At 41.2% G+C, this 14305-nt stretch overlaps 1 protein-coding gene across 1 annotated transcript in view; it reads left to right on the forward strand.

The window, feature by feature from the left end:
• Positions 1-14305, forward strand: part of stau2 (staufen double-stranded RNA binding protein 2) — an 88471-nt gene that overhangs the window by 16936 nt on the left and 57230 nt on the right. The window contains exons 6-7 of the mRNA XM_056364268.1: positions 4556-4715; positions 9869-9976. Of these exons, the coding sequence (XP_056220243.1) occupies positions 4556-4715; positions 9869-9976 (268 nt within the window). The remainder of the gene's footprint in view (positions 1-4555; positions 4716-9868; positions 9977-14305) is intronic.

Here is a 14305-nt window from a genome sequence, read left to right on the forward strand (position 1 = left end):
CAAATTCACTCTGCACTGATCCACTCTCTCTTTCCTCCTTTTTTGAGTTTTTTTTCAAAGCAGTCATTCAGTCAATCATTTTTAATAATTTTTTCGTTGAAAGAAAATGGCATCTCATGACCAATTTTGAAGTCAATTATCACATCACCAGTCCGAGGCAGAGTCACCGAGCAAAAATCGACAAGAAAGTATTCATGACTCTACTGCAACTGCAAGAGCCCACTCATACAAAGAGCTCCCTACACATGAAATAATATCGTTGTGCTTCATTATCAAATCACTAGGGTGCAGAGGGTGCAGATGAATGACGCCAACTGACGCCATGTGACTGCTTGCTGTTTACGTAGCAGCACTATGATTCAACAGGCATTCATCCCACCACCTGACATGTCTCAAAATTAATATGCCGTCTGACACTGATTGTTTCCCAGGATTTATTAGACTCATTTTGCACAGAGCGACAGGCAGTGAACTTGTTGCACAGTGTGTAGGCACCTTAATACATGAACTGCTGCCAGTATCAACAGCCCTGCATAGCTTAATGAGTATCCTATTTAATATTTAATGACTAATGGGTAGTATCGGTGACCTCCACTGGGGTTTCTAACAACAACCACAGTTGCCTGGGATGATTAAGGGTGGCATTATATTCTAAAAAAAAAAAAAAACTGAGTTTGATGTGTTCTCATGGGCAAAATGGCAGGTTTACGACTAAAAGGAAGCGCTGCATTTGGTTTTGATTGCTGCGGTCTGCACTGGTTTGCCAGTCAAAGCTGTTGAAATTTTCATGGCTCCCTGTACACTGCCATCTGCAATTGGTCAACAGTGTCATGTGTTTAGTTATAGGCCACATATTTTTTTATTTTTTGTCCAGTAGAACTATGCAGTCTCATGTATCACTCTGTGCATCTTGTGTTTTTATTTATTTATTTATTTATCTGTAACTTAAAAGCTTCTCCATCTGGCGTGTTCACCATTAAGTTACTGGACTGGACTTGCATTTTCCCCACAGTGTCATGTTCAACAAGCAGATTGAGAATACCCATAATTCAATTTTGTTAAAATATTCTGTAAGACTTCAACTGTGCATCACTGTCACCTCTGAAAACGATAGAGGATTTCCCAAAGCGTCACACCTATCCTTAAGTAGAAAAAAAGTGAGGTACAAAGCTATGGGGTATTTATGTTTTTTTGCCATTATATAAATAGAACATTTACATCATAGACCTGATGTCACTTCAGACTATGAAAACTTCAGTTTCGGAACAAGTGCGACACGTGCAGTTATTTTTTTCTTCACAGGCATTTAGAAAGGAAATAGTTTTCCATGCCACAGGAGAAAATAGTTTCCATCTGAAATGTCACTCTGTCATTTACAGTGATAATTGCAATACCATATCTCCAGTTTCCGAGTAGGACTGTGTGTGGCCTCAAAATGTCTGCATATTTGTGTCTATCTCTGTGTGTGTTCGTGCGTGAGTCTTTGAATGATTATGATGAAATGGTAACTTTAACTAACGTAGTCCACATTAAAGAGAGCCGCAGGGCTTCAAAGTCAAAGTCATTACTCACTGCTTAATGCTGATGAGTTATCATTTGATTGAGTTGAGCCATCAGGTGGGTTTTCTCTCCCTCACTCAGTCACTCATCCCTGCATCAAACCAGACACACATACACACACTCACATCATCACAAAGACACAGGGGTGGATTTTTTTCTTTTTATTATTATTATTATTTTCTTTTCCTTTCAGCAGTCTCTACACCCACCCAACAGGTGTCCTGGTCCAGTTCCCTCTCTGTAGTAGTAATAATAACAACAATAATAATTGATAACATGGAACAGGCAGATCCAGCCAGCATGTGTTGATTTTTGTACTGGCCGCAGCGCGCTGACGTGATTTTCCTGCCTTTTTTGTCTGCATGATTCTGGTGTGTGTGCGTGTGCTCGCCTGTGTTCTTGGCTGACTTGCTTGTGTGTAAGCCACTACTTTCCCACGTTGTGGAGTAGGGTCTCCCACAGGCCTCCCTCCGTGTCCCTCTCTCTCTTCTCTCTTTCTTTCCGTCCCTCTTTCTCTTCACTTCAGCCTCCCCCCTCTCTCTCTCCCCCTCTCTCTCTTTTTTTCTTATCCCTCTCTCTCTTCCTCTCTGCACCTGTACTCAGCGCTCCAGCCCCAGCTGCTCCCATCTCAGCTCAGCGCTGTTGGCCGGAGCCCATGTTGCACTTGGCATGTCCTCTGAGACCCTGGGGCCACACTTGACGTGCGAGGGCCAGGCAGGCCCCCGCCCAGAGAAGGCTCCCGTGGCCAGGAGGAGCTGAGAGCAGACGGATGAGAGGAGGGCTGTGGGCTGGAGAAAGACCTGCTGGAATTCTGGGAGTAAAATGCTGACTCATTGTTTGGCCTGCGGGGCAGGAGGTTGGGGAAAGAGATGATGAGAGTGGGAAGACTGGAGGTTTGTTCAGAGGAATGACGTGTGGTAAACAGTTAGCTTGTAGGAATAACTGCTGGTGAGGAGGCAGTATTTCTAGAATTTCTGTGGAAAAATGTAAAAAAGTGTCTACATTAATCTTTGGGATTACTTTGTCAAGTTTTGAGGAAAATTCCTAATTATTACAATTTGGGTCTCATTTACTTAGTAATGCCACCGTTTCTGTCAGTTATGATGATGACACTTTACTCACCAAAGTAGTTGCTGACATCTGGGAAAATCAATATCTGCAACTTTAACTTGACGTTTTTCAACGTTTGAAATTTCAACTGTACTGTAACTTTTGGTAAACATTTGTCAGTCAGTCTCTTAGTCAGTGGGACCTTTTAAAGATGAACCCTAATGACTTTGGTGATCCCTGATTTTCACATATATTCCCATCAGTAGGTCAAAGGGTTCATCTCAACATTTCCTAGATGGATTGGCAAAAAATAATGTTGCACAGACATTAGTGGTTTTGACTCAACGATTACCAAAGACTTTGGTAATCCTGTGACTTTTCCTCTGCCACAAAGTTCACAGTTGCGGTTTTGGGTGAATTATATTATCAGCAACTTTTGGATGAATTTCCATTTGACACATGCAGTGAAATCTTCCTCAGAATGATGATGCTAGGTTATCTTCTTGCATCGTCTACTTTGGTTTTACACCATATACCTCCAAACCTAATGACATTCAGCTGAACTTTGTATTTAGTGCTGATCTGGAAATGTTAGCATGCTAACATGCTAAACTAAGGTGGTAAACATGGTAATCTTTAGTATGCTAGCAATGCTGGATGCACCAGTGTACAGCCTCACAAGGCTGCTAACATGTCTGGAGTCTGTTTGTCTAGTTGTACTTTAGAGACACAAGACAATAACATATGATCTCAGTCATTAAATATATTGGCATATACACAAGGGAATGCTTATCGTTGTCAAACATTTAAAGAAGTGCTGGTTGGGCTGCTGTTGAATATGGTGCAACGACTCGAGATATTTTAATTTAATGATGCATGCGTGTGATTGGTTGTGAAAGAAAGTGTGCGAAAAGTTTCCAGTCTATACAGTTTCTCTTGCTCTACATTTTCGAGCTTCTCGAGTTCCCCAAATTCCCACACGTACTCAATCAAGTATTAATTCTCACATTTCACGGCTGCTGCAGTGCCAAGTAAGATGTTGTGGTATAACTGAAAATGAGTAGATATGTATACACGGGGAAAAGGGATAGATGCGTTTCTGTAAATCTTGTTTTAATTTTCTCAGCACATCATGAAATAAACGTCACCATATTCACTAACTGCTGATTTTCATTATCTAATCAAAAGCTTACGCCTTGACCAAACATGAAAATATTGAATACATTTTGGCACCTGACTATAGTCAAGACGGATAAATCTTAGCTGCTGCTATCCATTTGTGTCTACCACATATGGTGGCTGTATGTCCTTGTGAATACAAGTATATACTGGCGGATAAGAAAGAGGACAGGGAGACGGATATGAAAAACTTTGGATTCCACTCCTCTCTTGTTAGCGTTCCCACTATTTCTCTTTCCTTGTCCGCAACCCGGCAGACATTCTCAGCCATTCTCCCCCTGACCCAGGAGGGGGTATCACACACGCGGACTTGCAGACCTCTAAATCTCCTCGTTGACAGCTCAGTCCCGCTCTGTCACAACCCAAAGAAAGAGAGGAAAATCTATGTCCAGAGCCAGAAGAAAGAGGAGGGGATATATATGTCCCTTTGCTTTGTTAGGCATCCCTAAGCTGAGATTCAATAGCAAGGCATTACTCAAGTGGTTAGCCAACAGGCCATTGTGTAGTAATTGACCCTGATGAAGTGGTGGGCCTTTAATTTGGGAACGCTGTAAACGGTGTGAATTGATAACTTGGCTCATAATGTTGGAGCCTCCTCTTCCTCCCTTTTCATCTGTTTTTATGTCATTTAGATAAATGTTAACTCAAGGCTGTAAACAAACTCTTCCTCTAATATCCTTTCACTCCCAATTTGGTGCATGTTGTTGTGAACAGTTTTTTTATTATAAATATTCCCTTCTCCCTTCTGTTGTTCTGTTCATTCCAGGTACCATTATCCTGTTCCTAAGATCTTCTATGTGCAGCTGTCCGTGGGGACTCATGAGTTTATTGGCGAGGGACGCACCCGCCAAGCAGCAAGACACAACGCTGCCATGAAGGCCCTGCAAGCCCTGCGCAATGAACCTATCCCAGAACGGCCACCACAGGTAAACACACACACAAACAAGTATAAACAGAAAGGCTTTACGCTAGCACAGCAATACCAGCTGTTGTTTAACATGCACTTGTTGTTGAATCCCTGCTGCTGTCTTCAGTACTCTTCTATTACTATAAAAACAAAAATAGATTTCTGCCTTGCTTATGAAAATAAAATATTGTTTGTTCCTTACTTTTAATGCTCCTGTACATAACCATTTTGGGTTTTTCATTAATTAAATAAACAAAGTAAATGTTGCACTGTAAATATCTCTAATTGCAATGCAGAGATAGCTGCAATAATCTTTTCATTGCATTGGTACTATGCAGTGACAAGAAACTGTAACTAAACCACCACTTATTCTTCTTAATAACTGTGTTAGGCCTGCTTAAAGGTAATGACGCAGCCATTACCTTTAAGCAGGCCTAACACAGTAGTATTTGTATAGTTTCGTAATTTCTGACAGTGACTTGAAAACTCTCCAGTGCCCATTTTCAACATAATGGAGAAAAGTGTGCAAATCTGTTTTTAACAACAGAGCTATATGACAGACAAATAAGCTATTGTATGTACTGTAATGCTACTTTGGCTACAGAGATAATACAAAATATAAAAAATATAAAATGTCCCCAGCGTTATCCTCCAAGGGCAAGTGATTTTCACATTCAGTGTCTCACTCCCTTCAGACACAACCATCATTCAACAAGTAGCCACTCCTGTCACGTTTGGTGCTGTGTATTACCAAGTGCAGAGTGGAGGTTTCTTCACTTGTACTCAACATTCGGTCACGTCAAATGGTTACACTGAAAAGCATCACATTTCTATTTCAAATGTAAAAAAATAATGATGTGATTTACAATTATCAGCCAAGATTTACTTACTGTCTGTCAAATGATCAGTCGATTGCCCGATCGTTTTAACTCTACTGTGTAGCTAATATGTTAACATTATACGTTCACTAATGTACACAAAGCTGCTCCACTCCAAACCTAAAGGGCTGTCTTTCACTCGCTGTGTAAAAGGTCATTCCACTCTCCACTTTAATTCTCCACCAATCATCCCAGCCTCAACCCTTCAGCATGTGACTGCTCTCACCCCAGAAGACTCTGTCTCTCCACTTGACCCTGTCCGACTTGAAAACTCTACCCTTAATGAAAAGTCAGGATTTGCACTGCTGATCTGTTTGTGCTCTCCGTGGAGAGGCTCTAAAGAGTTATGCAGTTTTTTTTTTTTCAGTTGCTGAGATGAATGCATAACCAGCTTTCATCAGATTGAATCCAAATCCACCTCATCTCTAATTACTCTAATGTATAATTTAAGCCCTTCAATCTCCATAGTTTTAGTTTGCACCTGGCAGAGATGTATTATCTGTCCCTCGTTTTTTTTTTTTTTATGTTTTTTTTTTTTTGTCCTTTTTCTTTGAACTTACTCCCAATGTCACTGTACCTTTCCAGAGTTTCCCCTCAGGCATAGCTGTTAACTGTTGTTATAATCTCCCACCGGAAATCAAATTACCGCATATCTTCAACGCCTGGCATTGCTGATGGTTATTCAAAACGCTTTGGCTCCTCTCTCTTGCCTGACTTGCTGTCTTGTGGCGTTGGCCTCCATAAATGAGCTCTTTGTTTGCCGCTGCTTCTGAGTCTTGCTTTACAAATTGAGGCACATTGTGTCTACAGTATATGTCTGTCATTCTGTCTCCGCGTGAGTGTGTGTGTTCCTACATGTGTAAGTGTGTGGACACCCTCAGGGTAAAAGTGTTCCTTTTCACCAAGGGCTGTCAAACCTTTATTTTGAGGAAGACCACAAGTAAATATCAGTGACGCTTTAATTAGAGTGTTTTTACACTGATAGAACAACAATATGTAACCCTAGGAAACACAAAAGAAATAACTCCAACTTCACAGGACTTTGGGTAATGAAACTGCTGACTAACTCGTAAATCCAGTGCTAGTGGGTTTAGATACTGGTGATGTTATTGAAATCATGACATTTGAAGTGCACTTCCTGTCCTCCTTGAGAAAAACAGTTTGTTTTTCTCATAATAAGTGGTTTGACTGGGGCATTTATGAGAGGAAATCTGTATCATCAGTTCCTAGGAGCAAGGTTGCATGGTCATGAATATATTTAGACGCGTGAAACTGTGCCCTTTACAATAAAGTTACTTTACTAAGATTGATGTTGTTCTGTCTACGGGGAAGCCCCTCTTCCCATCCTTTGATCTTGAATGATTTTCTTCTATTACGAAATCAGTTTCCCAAGCGCATAGATGTGAATACGAAGTATTCTGTTCGCCCACAGTCACTGCTTATTGAAACGGCTCCTTCAGGGTGAGTGTTAATGTCTCAGAGCACTATATGGGTTCTTCGCTTGCTTATACAACATCCATATTTAGAAGCAGCACCAAAGTCAGTTTTAACCCTCTATTTGTCTTTGTCACAAGAAGGTTGCTGATCTGCTTGCTTATTCCAATTTGAACACGGATACACACTCACAGACACACGCAGCAGCTTATAACCAGTGGCTTGATATTGCAGCCTTGAGAGAGGAGTCACACTCTTAATCACATATATCAAGGACGCTGGAAACGGCAGCAGAGGAAAATGTAACCATGAAAACCACGGATACAAGAAAACTAGAAGAAAGGGCTTTTTGGACTGACTCACTCTCAGGTGTCTCTTGTGTCCACATACGTATATACAAGAGGCAGATGATGTATGTGTCAGCACACGCACAAGAAAGCACACCTCTCGCCAGCACCAAGTCTTTTCGTCCCAGTGCGGTAGGTGCATCGGACCACGTGACTGTTTCCTGTGAAATCCAAGAGATCTCGCAGTATGAATCATGCGACGTATCAGGTCACACAATGAGAAGGAGAAGGGAAGGAGCCCAAAGGGAAAGACCACAGCCTTTCAGACTTAATCAGACAAAGAGCTGGACATGAAAAGATAAAGATCGAGACAGCACTCTATATTCCCATAGACAATTGGCACCAAAAAGCCCCTTGTATGGCTGATGATATGATCTCTATGGAGTGAACTAAAGGTTTGTTTCTTTATTAGTAGAAGGGACAAATAGCAATACTGTATTTTATAGGCATATAGTGATCTATTTAAGAATTCCTCAAACTTATACTTCTAATTATAATAGATTTAGTCTGTCTGATCCATATTTAAACAGCTGACTTAGTTATTCAAAAACTGCTAAAGTGACTGAAGGCTCAGACTAGAGTCATCTGGTATTAAGTCCAGAATTACTTCATAGATTCATGGGCGTCAAATTTTGTGGATTGAAAAAAAAATTATTTTTAACATAGCAATGTTGTTAGGTCTATCTGGAACCAACAAATATGTAGTTATCCCAATAAAATCTGCTGGTGCTTTCCCACTGACCTTAACAATCCTTTCCTTCTGGGTCCTTGTTCTCCAGTTTCTGTTTTGAGGGCGAGACGGTTCTTGATGTTCACAAATAATAGTTTGTCTATCAAGAACAGAGAGTTTATATGCAATAATTCTCAAATTTAGTGGACCACCCCCTATAAGATACCTTCCTGTGCAGACAGAGGACCACCAGTCATGTCCAGGAATACTGACATCTCAATCCCATATCAGATAAGGATCTTAGACAGAAAACAGACAGGCCTCTTGTTGCAGCAGCTTGGCGGACATCCACACTCTAGGTGTGTAAATCTGAAAAGTCTTTGATATGAGCCACTATTTTGGGGTCATGGTCTATTATTTTTTTGTACATTGGAAAAAAACAGATACATTTTCCTTCCATTTTATTTAAAAAAACTCAACATTAAATAGTGGCTCAATTAGCATAATACTTGCTTTAAAATTGATAAAACTTAGATAAATCTAAAGATAATATCTGATTATTTCTCTACATTAATTACAAAGTTGTTTTATTGACACATTTTTCTGTGTCTGTTGTCATACCACAGAGCAAGTATGAAGTAGCGCAACTTGGCCGATGAATACTACATGTTAACCAGCAGTCACTTCAAAGCCATTTCCAAGCTGCTGCTCTGCCATGTTGAAATTTTATAACTGTGACATTGTCTGACAAAAATCACCATACATATAAGAGAGAATGGCTGTGCTGTGATTTTGGCTATATGTACTTGTGAAATGATCACTCAGAGAGAAAGTTTGAAGAGACAGAATGTCTTTCTTATTTTGTCTTTCACAAAACTCTCAGCCTCTGTCGGTATCAAAACTGCTGCTCCGCCTGTCTACCACTCACTGGACAGAGTAGGCTTAGACAGAGATGTGCCTCAGGCTCACAGGGCTGTACTGGCGACTCGTTTCTATGGAAAGTAACGAAGTTTTTTTTTCCAAAATGCAGCTTGATTTGTTGCTAGGTGCTTTTCTAAGAAAAAAGTCACTGAAGGGCTCTGGAAATGAAAACTGTTGTGAATCCGTTATAAACGCCCCATGATGAAATAATAGAAAATGTTCAAAATGGCCAAATCATTTTTGCAACGGCAACAGCCAGTAGGAAAAGTCCAACACTGAGCTGACCGCTATTGTAACTTCATCACTTATTCAACGTTATCACTCACTCAGCAACAGCAGACACACTTTGATAACGCCGTTGCAAAAGACTTTGCATCATCAATGTAGCCTTTTTTTCCCACTGACATGTCATCTGACATATAGGCGGTTGAACATTCTCCACAGTTATTCATGGTCTTATCCAATACATCTTTTTCTGTGTGTTTCTCATTTACTGGAAAACCATAATACTTCCAAACACGAATCTAAATGATGTCAGAGGCTCTTGCTCTCATTTGCATTCACCATAACAGCGATGCAAACTTGGTGGATGTTGCACTTTTGAATTTTAGCTGTAGTCATGGCATTCTTGACAGTTCATGAATAATAGATGTAACTTTACCCCCTGACAGTTCTCCCTCTGTGTGAGTGTATGTGTGTTTTCTTACATGCAGGTCAGAGGGAAAGGAACATCAAGTTTTCGAAATTGTGACTCAAGGGAAAATCTAATAATGAGAAATAGTACTATGACTTGTGTTATGAGCATCTTGATACCTATTACCTAGAAGCAACACAAGTGTGAGCATTAACAATCAGTAGGTCTTCTTTTACCACTTTGACGTCTGATTTATTTTATTTTATTTTTTGTGACATTGTTTTCCAGAACCCAGAAGAGAAAGGGGAGACAGAGGAAGGCAGTGATGCCAGCAAATCCGAGATCAGCCTGGTCTATGAAATTGCCCTCAAGAGGAACTTATCTGTCAACTTTGAGGTGAGAAAGACATGACGTAGTTATAACACATATCCCCACAAAAATAAGGCCAAATGACGCTGTTATCATCGGGGCTACAGTAAATTGTAAGTCATGTGTTTCCTAGAAGTTATAACATGAATGAACAGGAAATGAGGATAAGGCTATGGACTGAGGGGGACATATGATTAGTCATGATGTAATCCCTGGGTTTGTGCAAGTTATAGAGCGGTAAGTATTACAAAAACTAAACAACTCATTAGTTCCGTGAGAAGATATCACAGAAAAACTTGAAGGAGTCACACTGATAAGTCTTTACCCGTCGTTTATCCAGTTTTGCTTAATTTTTTTTTACATCAGTGAGGTCACTTATCTCAAACGTGGTTTAAAAGAAATGTGCAAACAGGAATTCTTGGACGGATCACTGTTTTTTTTATGGCTTGTGGAAATTCTCATGGTTCTAAGTTCAAAATGTTCCTGGACTGATGTGCGACATCAGTATGGGTTTTAGTGAAGTGGATCCAGTGACTTTGTGGGTGACTCAGCTGATAAAGTGGTGATCAGTGTGGATCATCCGGTACTGCAAGATTAAATAAATTTAGTATCCATCCTGTACTTTCCCATGAAATTAAATAAAATCTGCTTAAAAGCAATAAATAGACAAACTTTTTTAAAAACCTTTCTTTAACAACTTGAACCAATATTCCTCTTATTTTATCCCCTGTTTAGCTAATATGTTTGATGGAAACATCACGTGTGTTATTACATTATTTCGCATACCATTACAATATGCCGCAATCCAATACAACAAGTAAGGTCTCTGACACCAGTTTCAACATAAACAGAGCATTATGAGGTTACCGAAGGTTCCACTGTCGCGCTTGTGCTTAATATTCACACCTAAGATATCTTTTTTTAATGGCTTCTGTGCTACATAAAATGGCACATAAAATTTGTGCAGTATTTTGCACACATTTCTCTGTAATTCAATGTGACATGACGTCTGATGACCTTGGGATCTGGACACATCACAACATCAATTAATGATGAACCCACAATAGATATGAAATTAAATAAGTTGAGTATGGACCCTGCAATTAGAAAACAACCAAACAAACAGACACACACTTGAAAAAACATCTCTCAACATCTTGCTTTTTGATGCCACACCCCATCCCTCCATCTCGCACAGTCCAGAGTTAAAGTGTGATTTAATCAAAAGTCAGAAGTCATAATTTAAAATTTGTATTTTAACTTCCGCCTTCAGTTTCATGTAGACATTTGATATGCTCACCTGCGTGATCCATTGTGAGGGGCAGACAGAGAGAAAGGCAGAGCTGTGGCCCCATGCTCCTCTCTGAAACAACTTCTGATGGGAGTCATTGAGACAGTCTTATGGTTTACAGCATCTTCCCTCAGGTTTTTCCTTACTCAAGCCTCTCTTGATCTCAATGAGACTACCTGATTAAATAAACGTTGTATAAAATACAATCTATCTGCTGAATATCAAGCGTCAAATCACTTTAAGTTCAATGCATTATATACAAGTACTTCCAGTTGGAGATGCTGTGCTTCAGTGCTTCTACTCTCTCGCATGTGCGTGGAGCCATTTCTCACACACCTGCAGCATAAACTGTGACTGACATTTCCGCACTGCGAGAGGTTTATCGTTTTTTTTTTTTTTGCGGGCCTTGCAGATCCCAACGGCGTCTGATCTTTATTTGTGAAAGATGTACACATCTCTTAAAACTTGAGAGAGAGAAAAGACTGTCATCAGTTCTTAAGAAGCAGCCCACCATTTCCATAAACAGCTGTCGGAAATCCTAGTGTGTGTATTACAGTAATGGATTTCATTCTCAGTCAGTTTACCACACAAACATGCAGTGACCATCAGAGGAAATGAATCTTAAGCCACCTTTGTGTTGGCTTGCTGGTTCAGACAAGAACATATTCTTATTCACAGCTGCCCTTGGGAAAAGCTTTTGGCAGAGGGTTTGTGTCCTTGATAAAGTAAGCTGGGAACTGCCCAGTGCTGCTACAATCTCCTGCTGGCATGTTCGCCTGGATATGATGCGGGTTAACTGCCTTACTCAGGGTTTTAGTTTTGCACAATGAGACTCCTCTGGATGTTACAGGGAATCCTACCAGTGCTTTTTTAACCACTAGAGCCACTGCCCCCAACTTTTTCTAAATCCACTAAGAACTCCAGTGTGTCCTTACATGACCTGCTGGGTCCGTTCTCCTTGGCTTTCACCATATCTTAGCTGACTCATCCAATATTCTCTCCCTCATTGCTCCCTCTTCTTCTTCTGCACTCTGCAAGGTGCCAAAAACAAGGGAGGCTCAGTTTACTCTGTGTGCCCCCTCCCTTCCTCCACAGAATCCCTCCCTTCCACCTCTCCTGCCATCATTCCCAAAAATCACACACAGGGCGGTAGCGTGTTGAGGCTAGGGGGATAGGCGGATTGGGGGTGAGAGGAAATGGAGACTGGGATGGAAGGAAGGGAGGGAGACTCTCCTCACTCTGTTGACTTTTCTTGCTAATAAGAGTTTACACAACATTGGAAAAAATATCTGGAAAGCAGTCCAATCCTCCCTTTTGCACCCCCCCCCCCTCAAATCTCTCTTCTTTGTTCAAAAACACATTTGCTCATCAGAGCATGACATGGCCATCCTTCCTGGAACTGCTATTAATAATTTCAGCCAGCTAAATCTGGATTGATGTGATTCATTATCTGTCATGTCTTTGTCATTGACAGCATTTACTCCACTTTCAATTTTAGTCCTTCTGAACTGGAAGCTGAGAGTGGCGTTGTTTCTTTTGTTTTTTAAAAAAAAAAAAAGCAGACCACAGCCACATTCCTCCAATCAGTCTCTCTTCTGCTTACTGTCAGTCTGGAGACTGGCTGTTCATTACTGCTGTGTGATGAGCAGTAAATCAGTAACTTCTCTCACTGTGCTTCCTCTCCCACTTTGTCTTTCTTTCACCATCTATCTACATCTACATCTCCATCAACAGCTAATATTCTTTGCCTATTTCACAAGTTATGATTTGTGGGCCCTCGTGTCAGCAGTGTTTTGCTGGATTTGCTCAGCCTTTCCTGTGCTGCAAATAGATTTCCTGATTTGAAGTAAGAGACAGAAAGTGGAAACAGTTTTGTTTCCTTAGGTGCCGTCTTTTTATTTTCGTTCTGCTAAAACCTCGCGCATGAAGATGTTCATTTTGTTCTCCATCTCTGCATATCAGTCACACCACATTTGTTTTCCTGTGCCATGTCAAACTAAACTGTCTGAAGGCCAAGCTGCAATCATCATCTCCCTCTCCTGGCATTACATACCTTTCTGTCCGCCTCATACTCCTGATAGCTCTCCAGCAGATTCATTTTCATCCTCAATCAGCATGTTGCGTGCAATATGCTCTCACCCTGCCACTACGCCGTGGCTGGAGACCAAGTATGAATTACATGTCTCTATGGGTCTCTTTTTGCCCATTGGTTCTATTACATTATAACTCATTAGACAAAGTTTGGCCTCATCTCCTTTCCTGCCATGTCACATCCTCTTTACCGTGTCTTCTTTGATGCTCTGAGAAGAAATGCTACACTCCCACACCCCCAGTCAAACTCTCATACTCACACACATACACGCACAGTTATGCATTCATGGATCCTACACAGAACCATAATGGTCATCTCTCATGTGAACGCCGTTCGCAGCAGCCATGTTTTCACATCATCTCATCCCTGCCCTCACTGGGGCATGAAATTACTCGTGAGTCACTGCTAGCGAGTGTCTGCTTTCCCATCCCTCTGCAACGATGAGGGTCGCCGCCACCCTGAGAGGCAGTTGGCTCATTTAATCCGCCCGTCAGGCAATATCAAACAGATGTCAGCATCAAAGAGGAACCAATCTATAAATCACAGCTTGTGTGTTGGATCGGAGGCTCCTTTTCCAAAGAGGACACAAGAAAAGAGGGTCCGGGCCAAGAACCACCCATCTTACAAGAAGCAGCTTCCCTCAGGGCTTGTCCATCCACTACTCATCACAAAAGAGCCTTTCTTCCCTCTCCCAGTCCCGACCATTGTCCTGCCCTGCTCCCATAGCCTCCTCTTCCAGAGTACCTGAGGTCTCGCATGCACATATCCTCAGACTGCTCAGGGTATTAATGTCTCCATGAGAAGCCGAAGAGAAGGCCTCCCATGTTTGAAAAAGAAGAGATGAAGAGACAAGAAGAGAAGGGGACTGAAAAAAAAAGCGTTTCCTGTGTACAACCTGATCCTTGTCATTAGGTGGGAGACAGGTGTGTTTGTGTGTTTGTTTGCATGTATGTGTGTGTGTGTGGGTGTGGGT

The sequence above is a fragment of the Seriola aureovittata genome, chromosome 20 (genome assembly GCF_021018895.1).
Source record: "Seriola aureovittata isolate HTS-2021-v1 ecotype China chromosome 20, ASM2101889v1, whole genome shotgun sequence".
Lineage (NCBI taxonomy): Eukaryota > Metazoa > Chordata > Actinopteri > Carangiformes > Carangidae > Seriola > Seriola aureovittata.